Source organism: Diorhabda sublineata, chromosome 11 (genome assembly GCF_026230105.1).
Source record: "Diorhabda sublineata isolate icDioSubl1.1 chromosome 11, icDioSubl1.1, whole genome shotgun sequence".
In the NCBI taxonomy this organism is placed as follows: Eukaryota; Metazoa; Arthropoda; class Insecta; order Coleoptera; family Chrysomelidae; genus Diorhabda; species Diorhabda sublineata.
This window is the reverse complement of record NC_079484.1, coordinates 2612142-2626485: the sequence shown is the minus strand read 5'-3', so window position 1 is coordinate 2626485 and position 14344 is coordinate 2612142. Positions and strand designations below refer to the sequence as shown.

Genomic DNA, 14344 nt, shown 5'->3' with positions numbered 1-14344 from the left:
ATTACTAATAAATAAAAAAATCATTAGTCAATACAAAATTTCATGTTTGCATTGAGTTTGTTTCATCAAATTTTTTCTAACGAAGTTTCTTAATGAGAAAGAAGATTTATAAAAACCTTGATCTTTTGATAATAACTTCTAACCTCACTTACTTTTTTAAAAATATTCAAGTCATGATAGTTTTATGTAAATTTTAGAATATAAATTATGATAAATTACGTGGCATTTGTTCAGTTTTTAGTGTGTCTACATAATATTACTGAGTATATAAAAAAAGTGAAATGTAATTAATAAATTATCAAAAAACATATTTTCAAGGTCAATATTGTTGCTAATAAAAAAAAAATAGATTTAATCTATATTAAATACATATTTTAAAATGTTTAGAAAAATTTCAGTAAATTTTCTTAGAGGTAAAAGTTTTTTAAATATATTTTTTGCTCAATTGAATTCTAAAGTTATTTCAGATGCTCCCAATGCAACTTTGAGGTTTTTTAGTTTGCACCAACTGCCCGAAACTCATACAATACTCCAAAAAACATGCAGGGATTTTGCGGAAAAAGAACTCAAGCCCATAGCTGCAGCATTGGACAGAGAACATAAATTTCCCGAAAAACAAGTAAGTAGTATAAATTATTCGAGTTTTACTCAAAAATTCCTTTCAAAAATGAATATTTGGTATATTTTTTCGTCAATTGTCGTATTTATAATGTTTTTATGGAAAACTAACTTTTTCTTACCACATACATTTGAGTTAATTAATTTTTAAGATTAACAAATTGGGTGAACTGGGTATAATGGGTATTAATGTTTCTAAAGACTACGGAGGTGCAGGATACGACGGCCTTAGTGTGGCTGTAGCAGTCGAAGAGATATCAAAAGGATGTGCTGGTACTGGAGCAATAGTATCAATACATAATTGCTTATATGCCAGTCTTGTAGATAGATTAGGAACTCCTGATCAAAAAGAAATATTTTTAAAGCCTTTCACAAAAGGAACTTTAGGTTGTTTTGCTCTTAGTGAACCTGGTAAAAAAATAAACATATTGTATTTGTACCAAAATATAATGTGTTTATTTTAGACGCAGGAAGTGATGTGGGATCTATGACTAGTACTGCAATGAAACGTGGGGATAGATATATTTTAAATGGAACAAAATCGTGGGTGACAAGTGGACTGCAAGGAAAAGCTGCTGTAATTTTTGCTACCATTGATAGGAATCTGAAACATAAAGGTATAGAAATAATTGAAAAAGTTTTGACTCATTCTATTTGCAGTTTTTTTCTCTTATTACAGGCATTACAGCCTTTTTGGTACCCCTGTCGTCTCCTGGTATTACATTGGGTAAAAAAGAAGATAAGTTGGGTATAAGAGCCTCATCAACGTGCAATATATTTTTGCAAGACGTTGAGGTGCCAGAAGAAAATATACTGGGTCCTAAAGGTATGTTTCAACATTTTTGTAACATCGATTACCCAATCTTATTACGTTGATTGTTTAGAAAATTTGTTTATTTTGAGGCGAGGGATTTAAAATTGCTATGGAACAACTTGATAAAGGTCGCGTGGGTATAGCAGCTCAAGCTATTGGAATCGGACAAGCAGCTTTGGACATGGCTGCTAGTTATTCACTACAAAGGAAAGCTTTTGGGAAAACTATCAGCGAATTAGACGCTGTTAAGGTAACTTTTTCTCACTGAATTTCGATAATATATTTCGAAAAGTTTGTTTCAAGTAGATGCAATTAGGGAAAATGGCTCTTCGATTGGAATCTGCAAGATTACTTGTATGGAGAGCGGCAGTGTTATGTGATAATCCTAATAGGACAACTAAAGAAACCTCCATGGCCAAATTAGCTGCTAGTCAAGCTGCAACTTATGTAACACATGGGGCACTTCAAATATTAGGTGGTATGGGGTACGTCAGTGACATGCCAGCCGAGAGGCATTACAGGGATGCAAGAATAACAGAAATATACGGAGGAGCTAGTGATATACATATGAGTTTGATAGGTAGTGCAATTTTAAAGGAAAGTAGTGACTAAGAGTAAATTTTAATTTAAGTGAATAAATTGAATTATTTTGTTATCTTTCATTACTAATTTCTTCCATTTTCTAATTTATCTCCTTCTCTTTACCTTTGCAGGTATCAGAAGTGGGTTTTGTACCCGTTTCTTCCAGTATTTCTTCTTCTTTTCGTTTCTTTTGATATATACATGTTTTTTTGCTCTCCCTATTCGTTTGTTAATATTTCTAGTAAGCATTATTTTTCTTATTTATATGCCTGTCTTCATTCTTTCCATGTTTTTTAAAAAATCTGTTGTTTCTTTCTTTCCCTCGTCCCACTTTAGATTAGATGAGCTAGAGCGTGAATCTACCACGCTAACCCTTTGACTTAGTGATATATTTGAAATGGTTGTTGAATCACAAGGTCGTTAAAAACTAATAAGGTTAATTGTAATCCACGATTAATCAAAAACGTGTAATTCGAGTCGATTAACAAACACGTACCGCTATAAACCACACTCTAATAACTGAAGCATATAATCCTGGCTGATAATTAACCGATTTAGCAAAGTGAGCTAACAAAGGACGTGTTCTTGTTTTGGTTCCTTAGAGAAGCGACAAAAGCTGAGTTTCTTTGGTTTTTTTAAGTTGGTAGTTAATCGGACAGTGCCCAGTAAGCATACCGGTGACTCTCCTTAGCACATATTTGTTCATTGGAAGGACTTGTTGAGACCAGGGGGCAGGATAATATTTTGTTATATACCGGCCAACTTTTGTAATTCTGCAATCGCAAATTTCAATTAAGGGAAAAGTTGTAAAAGAAATTTCCAGTTTTATTTTTCATAGACTGACACATTTATTTGAAAAATCGATTGAATACAAGCCTTCCACAATATGTTCTGATCAATTCGTTTGTTATTGGTCTAGGGTAAAAGATACTCGCACCGATTTTTGTAGCTTTACTCTGACTGGGCATAATTTGTAAGCGGCGTGGTGTGGTCCTTTGCAATTACAACAGATGGCGCTACTTTTTGGCCGATTACAATTTTCTACTTGATGTTCTTCACCACATCGTACACATCTGATATTTTGTTTACATGTATTCGCGGTGTGCCAGAAACCTTGACACCTAAAAAAAAATAAGCAAATATTTCCGAAAAGCACATTTCGCCTTCTAGTACTTACTTGTAACATTGAATAATATTGTCGTTGTTATAATGTATTTCTTCGTTAATACCGGCGTCGTCTGAAGCTTGGAACACAACCGAATCGTAGAAATTAATCCCTTCTTCCTTTAACCTTTGATAATTAGGAAAATCTAATACTTCAACGTACAATGTGGATTTTTCTCTGGTTAATTTGGCATAATTGACACCTTGTTTTCTCAGACAATTTTCTATTTCTTCTAGACAAATACACCAAGGTATTTCTTTGAAACTTACTATCTTCTTGTAATGACCCGAAAATAATGGGACAGCCTGTATGGAACATTAAATTTATTAGACAATAAAAGGTGTTATTGCATGCCGGATAACATCCTACTCAAAAGAAAACTACTACTGCTACTAAAAATAATCCCAATTTTGAATTTGGAACTTGAATGTATTTTATTTTGATTTAAACTATTATACTAATACCAAAATTACCAATGGAAAACTAGAGAGACAAAACAGTGTAATTGTCAATGTGGTGGTATCTTTTAATTGGCTCGAATTACACGTTTTTGATAAATAGTGGCTTACAATTAACCTTAAGTGATTATTTTATTGAATTTAAATACTGTCTCAAACGATTTTCAATAAATAGTCACCTTTAATGATAGTTTTCTCAATAATGTTGGTTTTTACAAAACTTAGTTCATAAATTATGTGAAAAAAATTGATTTTAAAAAATTTATAAACTTGCAACTCTGGAAGAAATTTATTCTGACCACATTCCTAAAATCTTGTTACTAATTTCCTGAACATTCTGTATAAAGTACCTCTAAATTGTATGGTCAAGTGAATTAGTGATTTTAACAAATAAAAACGACAAAAATTATCGAAAAAAATCTTCAATTTATTACAAAAAAATTCGACTAATTGAACCTTCACCTTTTCTAAATTCAATACACTTGACTTGACTGTTCGAATTTGCTTTCAGACTCAAACTATTAAATAATGAAATAAGAATGAATCTTGATATAGTTACCTGTACAGGACGTCCAAATATTTTTGCCAAATCCATCTGTAAAATTTTCTGTACATAAGTATCGTTCAACAGATTTATTACCAATCCATAATTAGTTTGAATAGTGCTGTCTAGATTCAAATTTGGTATTGCATCTTTCAATTTATCAATGGAGAGACTTGTCTCTATGTCTTTTTCACATGATGTTATATACAGGGTGACCAAACCACCAGAATTTCTTATAAACTTGTAATTTGAAACTCTTTTTTTGTATTTAGCTGATTTTTTCATATCGCCCTTAGCCTATAAGTTAATTTTATTATTCGAAATTTTGTATTTGAGTACTATTAAGGATTCTTGTGAAATTTTAAACTAAACTCACTTCCGTATTATCAGATTCTAATTCTTCGTTGGATAGTACATGTTTGTTTTCGGTGGTACTCTCAACTTCTTCCATGGTACCTAAATAGATGATATATATTAAAAATTCATCTAAATCAACATTTAATTTGATCTATTTATAACCAGAATCATTATTTTTGCTCTACATTTATTTACTTTGTGTCTTAATGATGATGCAGTTAATGGAAAAGAAGTAACAACGTAATAATTCAAGTAGTATCCTAATCAGTACGATTTTTCAACATTACAATATTTGACGATTCAAAATTTTCGCAAATACTAACTAAACCAATTCTCAAAATCCTCTGCTGTCTCAGAACTATTTTTGTAATGTTTATATTTTTGAATTCTGAGCTCACAGATAGGCATTACTTTAAACACGATGTTGTATAAATGGTTGCATAATTGAGAATTACTGGAACTGTCAAAAATATAACCAAAAAAGTGATTGATTTCACACCTGTATGAAGAAGTTAATCAAGTGAAATATCTTTTAATTATAAGATATATCATATTTTGAGTTGTGTACGCTATTTTTCTAATGAATCGCGGTTATTTTGTATAAAATAAGTATAAACCACTTTTCTCTACATGTAATAGTAAAGGAGTAATTAGCAACATGCTAATACATAGTGAAGTTGGCTGCGAGTGCGAATTGACAGTTAGTTCTGTGTAGGATGTGGTTCATCTATGGGATTACAGATGAAAATATGAACCTTACAATTTAATAGAATGAAAACAAAATGCAACATGTGCGGAAAAGTGATGCATATTAAAATCAACATCAAATTTCAGTTTGAACTTTATATCCACGAGTGACTTTTCACGTTCTCTTTCCCAACATTATTAGTTTTATTAATTCTGTAATTTCGGTTGATTTTTTACGAAATTTTCAAATAAATGTCGCATTTTCATCTTACGGGAAATTTAGTTTAGATAACGCCTTTTGGTTACCGTTAATTTAGATAGAATGGCAAATTCTCCAGTTTCTTTGGAAAACATTCCGGTAGGTATAAGTGAGGTTATTTAAATTTTTGGAATTTTGTTTTTGTTTTAATCTCAAAAAGTATTTGGGGTACAAAAAGATACGTATTATTATAGTAAATATTTGAAAAAATGTTTTTATACGTGTAAAGAAATGTTTCTTTCTGTCAGACTGAATATTTTCTAAAAACTGAAATTGTCTGAAATTCACCATTTTCACAATAGTTAGAAATAATATGTAAATAAAAATGGTGAAAACGGAAAAAAGAAGACAAATAGTTATATTGCGCATTTTAAATGGAATGTTAAATTGAGTATACTTATAATTTTCAATGCGGAACAAAGGAGGTTAAGAAAAACTTGAATTGAAAATGATAGATTAACAACACATTGAGAATATAAACAACAATATTTTGTCTGATAAGCAAACAAAAGTTTATTCGTTAAATGCCTTCATAAAGATTCAATAAAGTTCTTTAAAAAGTGAAAGATGACTGCAGTTATATCCAACTGCTAACCGACTATTATTATTTACATCTAGGTCATCCTAAACCACTTTCCCAATACTTTTTCACTTGACCTGAAATTGAATTATAGTGGTTATTGATATATCTTATTGGTTTAATATTAGGTAATTTTGCAAATTGACTTTACTTGTTTTACAGATGTTAAAGCTTTCTCTCTTTCATTCTAGCAATAAAATAATTATTGCTCAACAAAATGTACCTGTTTCAAAGAGTAAGAGATATTTCCAATGTCAATAGTCGAGATACACTCCCCAGCAAAATTAAAGAATTAATTCAGTTTTTTATTTTGAAAAATATCAGAACGAAATAAGCAAAAATAACTATATGAATGTTTAGGAGTAAAATTTCATTTAACTGGTATTGTAGGACATACAGAGATTTAGAAAAAATGTAAATTCCAACGAAATCATTGATGACAACTTGACAGAAGCTGATTTTGTTTCATTTCTTATTCAGATCAACTTAAGGCACAAGCATCAGTGCTAATTTGCTTTTATAACACATCCACTACATTAACTTGGACTTATTTCCTACCACATCGAATATTTGTATCATTTGTACTTCTCCAATTAACCAAATAGCTGCATCACACTGTTCGGGATTAAAATTATGTTTATTGAGATTCATTTTGAAGTTTAGATTAAACTTCTGAGTACTAACCAATATATACACATTAAGCTTACTGATAAGCTCGCTTACTTTGGAGATATTTACAAAAGTAATGTTATTCAGCTTCCCAATTATCTTACAGTTAAGATCTGTAATTAATTATTGCTTCAAGAGAGAGTATAACTAAATCCGACTAAGGAATTTAGTAGATTAAGCACTAAGTTGTGGATTTTCGTAAAACTAATGCTTTCTTCAACTTAAAATCATCACAGTGGTTTAAAAGTTCGATATTTAGCAAATATTCATATCCATGTTCAACTGGGATAAATAAATAAATACAGGAGGATTCAAATAAAGTAACACATATCACTCTCAATAACTTTTAAACAATCCATTTACTTAATAACAATTCAACATAAAAGAAAACAAAATTAAAGATATTATATTCAATGAAACGACACAATTATGAGTTATTCGATAAAGATCGAGGTATCCCCAGTTCATAGATAAATTATTTACCAAAATTACCAAGATTGAATAAGCGAAAGCATAAGCTGGAATTTATGTTTGGTATTACCTATAACCATGCAAGAGTTGTTTATTGTTTATTAATTTTGGACAGGAATTTGTTATTTATTTTTCTTCCAAGAAATTGACAGTGGTAATTATTTTTAATCTAACCTAATAATCTATATCAGTTATTTTTTTAAACACACTGTAAAATATGATCAATAAAATTGTTTTTATATTTTTCTGCTTAATAAATGTATAATTCTACGACTATTTGGGTCAATAATTTGTGAATATGATGATATGAAAAAAACCAAAATGCAATTAAAGCGGCGAAGTTTTTTTTCAGACACCTCTTTATGTTAATGAATAAAGAAATACGTTAAATTGTGATTACATCATCCTAAGCAGATATGTAATTCCATATCGATTATAAAGAAAAAACAATTAACATAACGAAAATAGTATAATTACTTTTTTATTTATTACATTGTGTGACAAGGTCATTTATTTGATGATATCAATTGTTGTTAAAAATAAAAGTTTATGTTACAATTGGAAACAGTCAATAATAATTTAAATAAACAATTGTTGGTAAGGTACTGAAAACAATTGTCAATATAAATTAATTCTAAAAATGAAATCCCAATGAAAGGACTGCCCAAAATGTCAACAATAAGACAAAAATATGACCCATTTAAAATTGGCTAATTACCTCAGTGGTTGATAATGTTATTTCAGTCGTCCAATATAGTGAGCTTCTACTGTGGAAGCCCTTATTATATAAAAGTATTAATACAAAGGGACATCAAACTTATATACCTACATTCTAACCTTAAAATTAATTATATACGCCACTTGTCACGCCGTCTTATTCTTTTTTATTAATCTATGTTAGTTTAGCAACAACAGATGCGGCTTTCTTTTAAAATAAAATGAAAAATTTATGTCACAAAAAAATGGCAAACCAGCATCTGAGCATTCCTAAAATCAAATTGGGGTTTTCCGGCTTAGCAAATTCTTTACAGAAAGTATTTCTTGGAAGGTCTGTCAACGTTGCATTAAAAACTATCAAAACTATTTACTCAAAAGTATCCACGTCCATGATTGTAATTAAATTATTTTTCTAAGAATAACAAACCAATAATAAAAAATTTTAATACGAATCACTTCTCGTTATGACAAGTCCCTCACGCAGTTTTGAGGGGATAAAAAATTCACGTGTTACAGCTAGCTACAAAATGAAGACGTGCTCGAAAAATTGAAGTACTTCCTCCTTTTTATATCGATTTGAATAACCTAATGTTGCACCATTATGATCACTAGTTCACTCTAAATCTGGAACGGTTGACAACCGTGATCACGACTGTTTGTTTACCTCGCATCAAAAAACAAAGCACAGATCGATGTAACTACTACATAACCTATAAATGATTGACGTTTGTCTGAAAAGTTTTGACAGATTCGTCATCTAGTTGATAAATATGACTTTAGCTCTTGGACTATACAGTTACATGAGTGTCTAAGCAGGTATTAGGATTAATAGAAATATTTTGAGGTTATAAAGTAGCCTAGAGAATATAGAAACGTTCAGTGTCATTCAAGTTCGTTTTGACGTTAACCCTTTTAGTTCTTTTGTCAGTTTATCGGGCAAATTATTAGTCTGTCTAACTGCACGGTCTAAGTTATGAACTAAATCGTCTTCCAAGAAAAGTTGAAAAAGCCTCCAGCTGTATACGATAGATAACAGTTCAACAACTTTTCAGAATGGCGCTAGAGTAGACAAAGGGTATGGTATAAATGTAACAATTGTAGTCTGTCGAGTTAAAAAATGTAATAACCTTTGTGACTTAAGCAGTTCATTATTCAAAATTTCAATTACTCGCGTTGTATAAAATAATGTAGTAAACATAACCTAAAAGAAGTTTACCATGATGCTAATATTGCGCCACCTGACATTTAATGACATTTTGACACTTCATATACACAGTTTATTCTTCTTCTCTCTCCCCTCTATAATTTTTTGAAACACAAAACTTCAAATATTAGAAACGAATAAAGATTAGAAAAAAATATTCTACACAGTTTCAATTTTTTGCTTGAAGACAGCTGTCGTAACGAAATTTTATTCCATTTAACACTAAAGATAATCAATATCCTCAGTCGAATCGTTATATGACTGATTTTAAGGATTAAACATTATAAAATAGATGCATATTCAAGAAAATTATATAAAAATTTTATAATCTTGTAAAATATAGTAAAATAAAGTTTATTTTAGTATTTCTTGTGTATTTTTTTCAATTCCTTCAACTTTATGAACGTTTAAATCAATCAAATTGTTTTTATGAAACTTTCGTAGCTCTAAAATATTCATGTGTAATCAAATAAAGGTTATTCAACTCAAATCATCAGACAAAAATTCTGTATCGATACTCCTGACGACGTCACCTAAATCTGTTATATTTTCTAAATATCAATGGTTTCCTTTAGTTTACTTTTTTAACCGTTTCCATTTAACAATATTATTATTATGTACTTACATACCTGTACATGAAATCTTTCTCTTACTGACCTAGAAAATCCGGTGTAGCTCATGACGGTACGTTTGGTCTTTCGTTCAGTCCTATTCAGACTTCGTATTAGGCAGGTACATTAAAAATTAGACGGTGAAATTTTCATACACTAATAAAAATGTGACAGTATTTGCGTTGCTAACGTGAAGTCACGTCGCTGTCAACGAAAGTCGCTATAGTTTCACAAAAAGAAATTCAACGCGAATCAGAAATGTCACAAATCTACAATGTGGTGGTTATGCACTCTATTTTTTTAGTATTGTGTATATTAGGGGTTGGCGGTAAGCCTTCGTTTACTTTTGATTTTCCGACATTGTCTTCTCTTAATACTAATGGGAGGGAAATTAAATTAAAACGTTATTCTGGAGCGCGTGTGGACAAGGATTCTTTAAGGATGGTTTATGTGAACGATCAAACTGTAGCTGTGGTGGAATTGGGGCCTAAAAAATTACTACTTAACTGTGAACTTATCGAAATTTTGTAAGTAACACTTTAATTCAATAATAACAAACAGTTTTTGGATATTTAACAATTTTTCGAAAACTTGATACGATTTGTTGAAGTTCCGGTCACTTTTTAAGGCGGAATAAGATAAAATATAAATTTACAGCGAGTAATAACGAACATTATTATCACGTTACGTATGGCCACATGCTATCATAACATCTTATGTTACGCGCGTAAAATTCTTAACATCTGCTTAACTTTAGGTAACGGTGTTGCCAAACTTAAAATTTTTATAGATATATTATCCTAATTTATAAGTCTTATTTTTTATTTTTTAAAACCAATTATTTAATTCATATCATTTCAAAATGTATAAAACTAAATAAAAATACTTTATTGTCAAATATATCTTGTTACCTTTTCTAAAATTCTACTGTTAATGATATCCAGTGCTCCTCGAGTTACTTACTTATTATTCAAAATAATTTTAAACCAAAAACTGTTTGTACAAACCTATTTTTTGTATAATCTAGTTTTTATTATAATCTGTAGTTTTTTTTTTTTAAATTATAGGTACATAATGAAATGTTCATGTTATTTCTAACGATATAGTTTTTTAATCTTCAAACATTGAAAATTTATCCGATTCTAAGGTAATCCTGAAAAACTAATCTAAAATTTATTTTCTAATTTGGAAATTAACCAAAAAGCTTAGACAAACAAAAAAATTATAAGATGAACTTGGCAACATCGGTTCTTAAAACTGCTGACAGATGCTTCTGGTACTGTATCCCGCCGTTTTATTTAATTCGTTTAGATACTCAATGTGTATAACATAAATGTTATACTTTCTCTAAATGTTCAGAAATTATGGTTATTTCAAGTGAGATGAGTCTAAGCACAAAATTCATTTCTAAAATTACAGTTTTTTATAAACATATACCCCTTAATAGACGTTGTTTATGTTCTGGTTCAAATTGAAAATGGACGAAATTTTGATCGGTATTAAAAATATTTGTGAAACGTACAGTCCTTAGATTATAAAGACATAAATGCTCTGTAAAAAGATTAGGAACATGCTAAAAGTATACGGTGAGTACAGAATATAGAATATACCATACACGTTTAGATCTTGTCAAATAAAATAATAATCACAAAAAATTGCACCACGAATGTAACAAATATCATGATAAAAACGTGATTTGATAACAGCAAATTACCTGTGCCGTGAGAATAACGTGTTTAATGAATTAAAAATTAAATGGAATGTTTATTGAAGATTGTATTATATTGAAAATCGCAGATCTGAAAACTATTTTCTTTTTCTTGATTCTATATATTAATACAAAAACATTTAAGTAAAAAAATGCAATTTGCAAATGTTTTCTATTAATACGTACTAAACACCTAAGTTATGTCAGATATCCTTATCAGCAAAAGCCATTAATTGGTCGCTCATGCTATTTGTTAAGTAATTAAATACAACGTGGGTATTTATTTATTCCAATAATTTGTTTGTTTTTTCATACTTTGGAATAGAAAATACTTGTCTATATTCATAAAATATATCTGGTATTTCTTTAGAACCTCCAGTTAAATGTTTTAGAAAAATTTAGGACCATGAAATAGATGGGATTTTTATTTTTCATAGTTTTACCGGAAAAGTTATAACTGAAATAAAAGAATTCATCCACAGAAAAATATCAATTAACGACTGTTCTAAGTATTTATATACAATGGCACTCAAAAGTATGATGTGTAAAATTAAATATAATCAACTAAAAATGAAATTGGTCGGCTGCACTATTAGTACATTAAAACATTCAAATTAAAGTGCCATTGTCGAAGGGATCTGAATTATTTATATCATTCTGTTATAATTTAAGAAATTTCTATGTACATCTACGATTTCTAAAATTACGTCATACTTTCAACTAATTTACAAGGGGTGTATTTTTTTTAGAGAAGAAGAACAAATTTCAGAGGTACTAGGTGAGTTCAAATCATCTGCTCGACCAATGCCGATATCTTTCGATGAAATGAGAACACTAATGAACCAATGCATGCAGCTACAATCAAGAAAATATCTTAAAAGTCACAGGGAACTGCATAAAAACAGTACCAATCGGGCGCAAGAAAGAGCCCTAAAAAATCCTTTCACCCTTCTCAACGGTATAATACCAGGTAACCATATTTCATAGATTCATTTCACTCACATTACAAAGATGGCGTTGATTCGCATCATAATCTTTAAAACATCTCAATGTTAATAAAAAATGGCGGCCATTCACCACCTAATTTCTTGTAAACGTTATTAGATGTCGCTGATAACTTTTAATCAATTAATTATATTTAAAGATGGCGTTGATTCGGGTCATAATTTCTTTTGAACTTATCAATGTTGTAAAAAGATGGCGCTCATTCACACCTAATCTTTTTGATACGTTATTGGGAGATCTCACTGAGTTACGTCTTAATATCCCTTTGACTTTTCAATTTTATTCAAAGATGGCGCTGATTCACGTCATAATTTTCTTTAAACTTACCAACTGTATTTATAGATGGCATTGATATACGTCTTAATATTCGTCAAACTTGTCAATACTATTAAAAGATGGCGCTGATTCACATTTTAAGCTCAGTCATGTCTTTTAATATGTTTTTATTTCTACACGGGTCTGTACAGAATATTTAATATTTTGGTTTTTTATTTTCATAGTAAAAACATCGTATTTCGTAGAAAAATATATTTTCCCGAATTATCAATCAATTAAGATAACATAACCTAAGCTAAAGTGAACCTAACCTAACTAGAAAATGATTTTTCAACTTTTGTCTTCCTGTACGTCTTACCCCTCTTTGGTCAAGCCACCATCTCTAAAGTTTTTTCGACTTTAAGTATCGTTATCTCGAAAACGACGTGAGATATCGAAAAATTTTATTCTCCATTTTCGACTCTTTTCATGTCGATTTACAAAATGGCCACATCTTGGCATGACGGGAATAGAACTGGTGCCACAAAAATCAGAAGGTTAAGTTAGTGCGGGCAACCTCGAACTAGATAGTGACTCACTCTGAGACCAGAGGTCCTTTACTTTATTAAAAACCTTTTTAGTACATAAAATATATATTAGAAACCGTATAGATAGAGATATATCGCTTGTTCATGTTGCAGGTACCAAATGGTGCGGTACCGGAGACATTGCACGTGACTATTTTGATTTGGGCGCCGAATCAACGGTGGATATGTGTTGTCGGGCGCACGATTTATGCCCTATAAAAATAAGAGCTTATTCCCAAAAATACAATTTAACAAATAACTCCCTATACACCAAATCTCATTGTAGTTGCGACGATGATTTTTTTGATTGTCTAAAAAAATCTAAAGGTTCCGCAACCGCCAATATTATGGGAAACATTTATTTCAATCTAGTTCAAGTGCCGTGTCTGGAAGGTTTCTATAACGATATACGATTTAGAAGTGCCAGAAAAAACTTTTGAAATATTTGAAAAATATGATTGTTACAAATATAAATGTTGACAAAAGATTATCAAGATTACACTTTGGTATTTTAATTGGTATGTGTTCTAATTACAATCGATAACTCTAGAATCAAAAAATGTGCCATAAGTAATCAAAAACTACGTCAAAAATTTGTTATAATTTGATACATGGTCGCAGATTTTCAACATAAATCATTAACACTACCATTATCTTATAAAAGTACAATACTCTAACCTTATCTTTCAAATTTTATTTATCGCCTTGTATATATTTGGAACATTCATATTTATTATTGATAAAAACACTTTTTTAATTCGTAAAAATTGTGATTTTAACTTTATTTTATGATTTTAATTTAATAAAAGATAATTATTTACAAACACGTCTTTTTTTTATACTACTATTCATAAATATCCCAAATCACTAATATTCACGTTATTCATGATTTATTTGGTATACTAAACTAAATTGACCACCTCTACGTCTTCAGCGGTACTCATAATGAACGCAAGCATCACGCCCTCTAGACGTTCATAAATGTCAAAGATAGTTCAACTTGTTGAGAAACTGTGATAACTCACAATGATGGCGCCTATACGCGCTCTTGAC

General features: G+C 30.0%; 3 protein-coding genes across 7 annotated transcripts; 2 read left to right on the top strand and 1 right to left on the bottom strand.

Annotated features, from left to right (window-relative positions):
* Nucleotides 1-34: 34 nt before the first annotated feature.
* On the top strand, nt 35-4056 carry LOC130450549 (short-chain specific acyl-CoA dehydrogenase, mitochondrial-like). Of its 4 annotated transcripts, none has more exons than XM_056789017.1 (7): nt 35-413; nt 459-619; nt 771-1029; nt 1083-1235; nt 1298-1444; nt 1522-1682; nt 1749-2719. In XM_056789017.1, exons 1-7 carry the CDS (start codon nt 380-382, stop codon nt 1854-1856), a joined length of 1023 nt encoding a protein of 340 aa, XP_056644995.1. In that variant the 5' UTR covers nt 35-379; the 3' UTR covers nt 1857-2719. The 4 variants fall into 4 exon arrangements, with proteins under 4 accessions (XP_056644995.1, XP_056644994.1, XP_056644993.1 ...); XM_056789016.1 differs by having other exon boundaries at nt 60-413; nt 468-619; nt 1739-4056; XM_056789015.1 differs by having other exon boundaries at nt 132-413; nt 1739-4056.
* LOC130450550 (uncharacterized) lies at nt 2838-9903 on the bottom strand. 2 transcript variants are annotated; one of them, XM_056789020.1, is made up of 5 exons: nt 9783-9903; nt 4558-4637; nt 4197-4478; nt 3192-3484; nt 2838-3135 (listed from the first exon to the last, which is right to left on the bottom strand). In XM_056789020.1, the coding sequence occupies exons 2-5, from the start codon at nt 4630-4632 to the stop codon at nt 2922-2924; spliced, it is 864 nt and encodes a 287-aa protein (XP_056644998.1). In that variant the 5' UTR covers nt 4633-4637; nt 9783-9903; the 3' UTR covers nt 2838-2921. The 2 variants fall into 2 exon arrangements, with proteins under 2 accessions (XP_056644998.1, XP_056644997.1); XM_056789019.1 differs by lacking the exon at nt 9783-9903 and adding an exon at nt 7923-8930.
* LOC130450552 (phospholipase A2 hemilipin) lies at nt 9763-14115 on the top strand. The gene is made up of 3 exons (XM_056789021.1): nt 9763-10263; nt 12194-12414; nt 13406-14115. The coding sequence occupies exons 1-3, from the start codon at nt 9995-9997 to the stop codon at nt 13729-13731; spliced, it is 816 nt and encodes a 271-aa protein (XP_056644999.1). The 5' UTR covers nt 9763-9994; the 3' UTR covers nt 13732-14115.
* The last annotated feature ends 229 nt before the right edge of the window (nt 14116-14344 follow it).

Excerpts from the sequence above, each read along its gene's own strand:
- LOC130450549 (XM_056789015.1), top strand. The coding sequence starts at position 380 with ATGTTTAGAAAAATTTCAGTAAATTTTCTTAGAG. Across the intron at positions 414-458 it reads TTCAGTAAATTTTCTTAGAG|TTATTTCAGATGCTCCCAAT; the intron begins GTAAAAGTTTTT and ends TGAATTCTAAAG. Across the intron at positions 1,683-1,738 it reads GCGAATTAGACGCTGTTAAG|ATGCAATTAGGGAAAATGGC; the intron begins GTAACTTTTTCT and ends TGTTTCAAGTAG.
- LOC130450552 (XM_056789021.1), top strand. The coding sequence starts at position 9,995 with ATGTCACAAATCTACAATGTGGTGGTTATGCACTCTATTTTTTTAGTA. Across the intron at positions 10,264-12,193 it reads TGTGAACTTATCGAAATTTT|AGAAGAAGAACAAATTTCAG; the intron begins GTAAGTAACACT and ends TATTTTTTTTAG. Across the intron at positions 12,415-13,405 it reads TCTCAACGGTATAATACCAG|GTACCAAATGGTGCGGTACC; the intron begins GTAACCATATTT and ends TTCATGTTGCAG.
- LOC130450550 (XM_056789020.1), bottom strand. The coding sequence starts at position 4,632 with ATGGAAGAAGTTGAGAGTACCACCGAAAACAAACATGTACTATCCAAC. Across the intron at positions 3,485-4,196 it reads TATTTGGACGTCCTGTACAG|GCTGTCCCATTATTTTCGGG; the intron begins GTAACTATATCA and ends TGTTCCATACAG. Across the intron at positions 3,136-3,191 it reads AATATTATTCAATGTTACAA|GTGTCAAGGTTTCTGGCACA; the intron begins GTAAGTACTAGA and ends ATTTTTTTTTAG.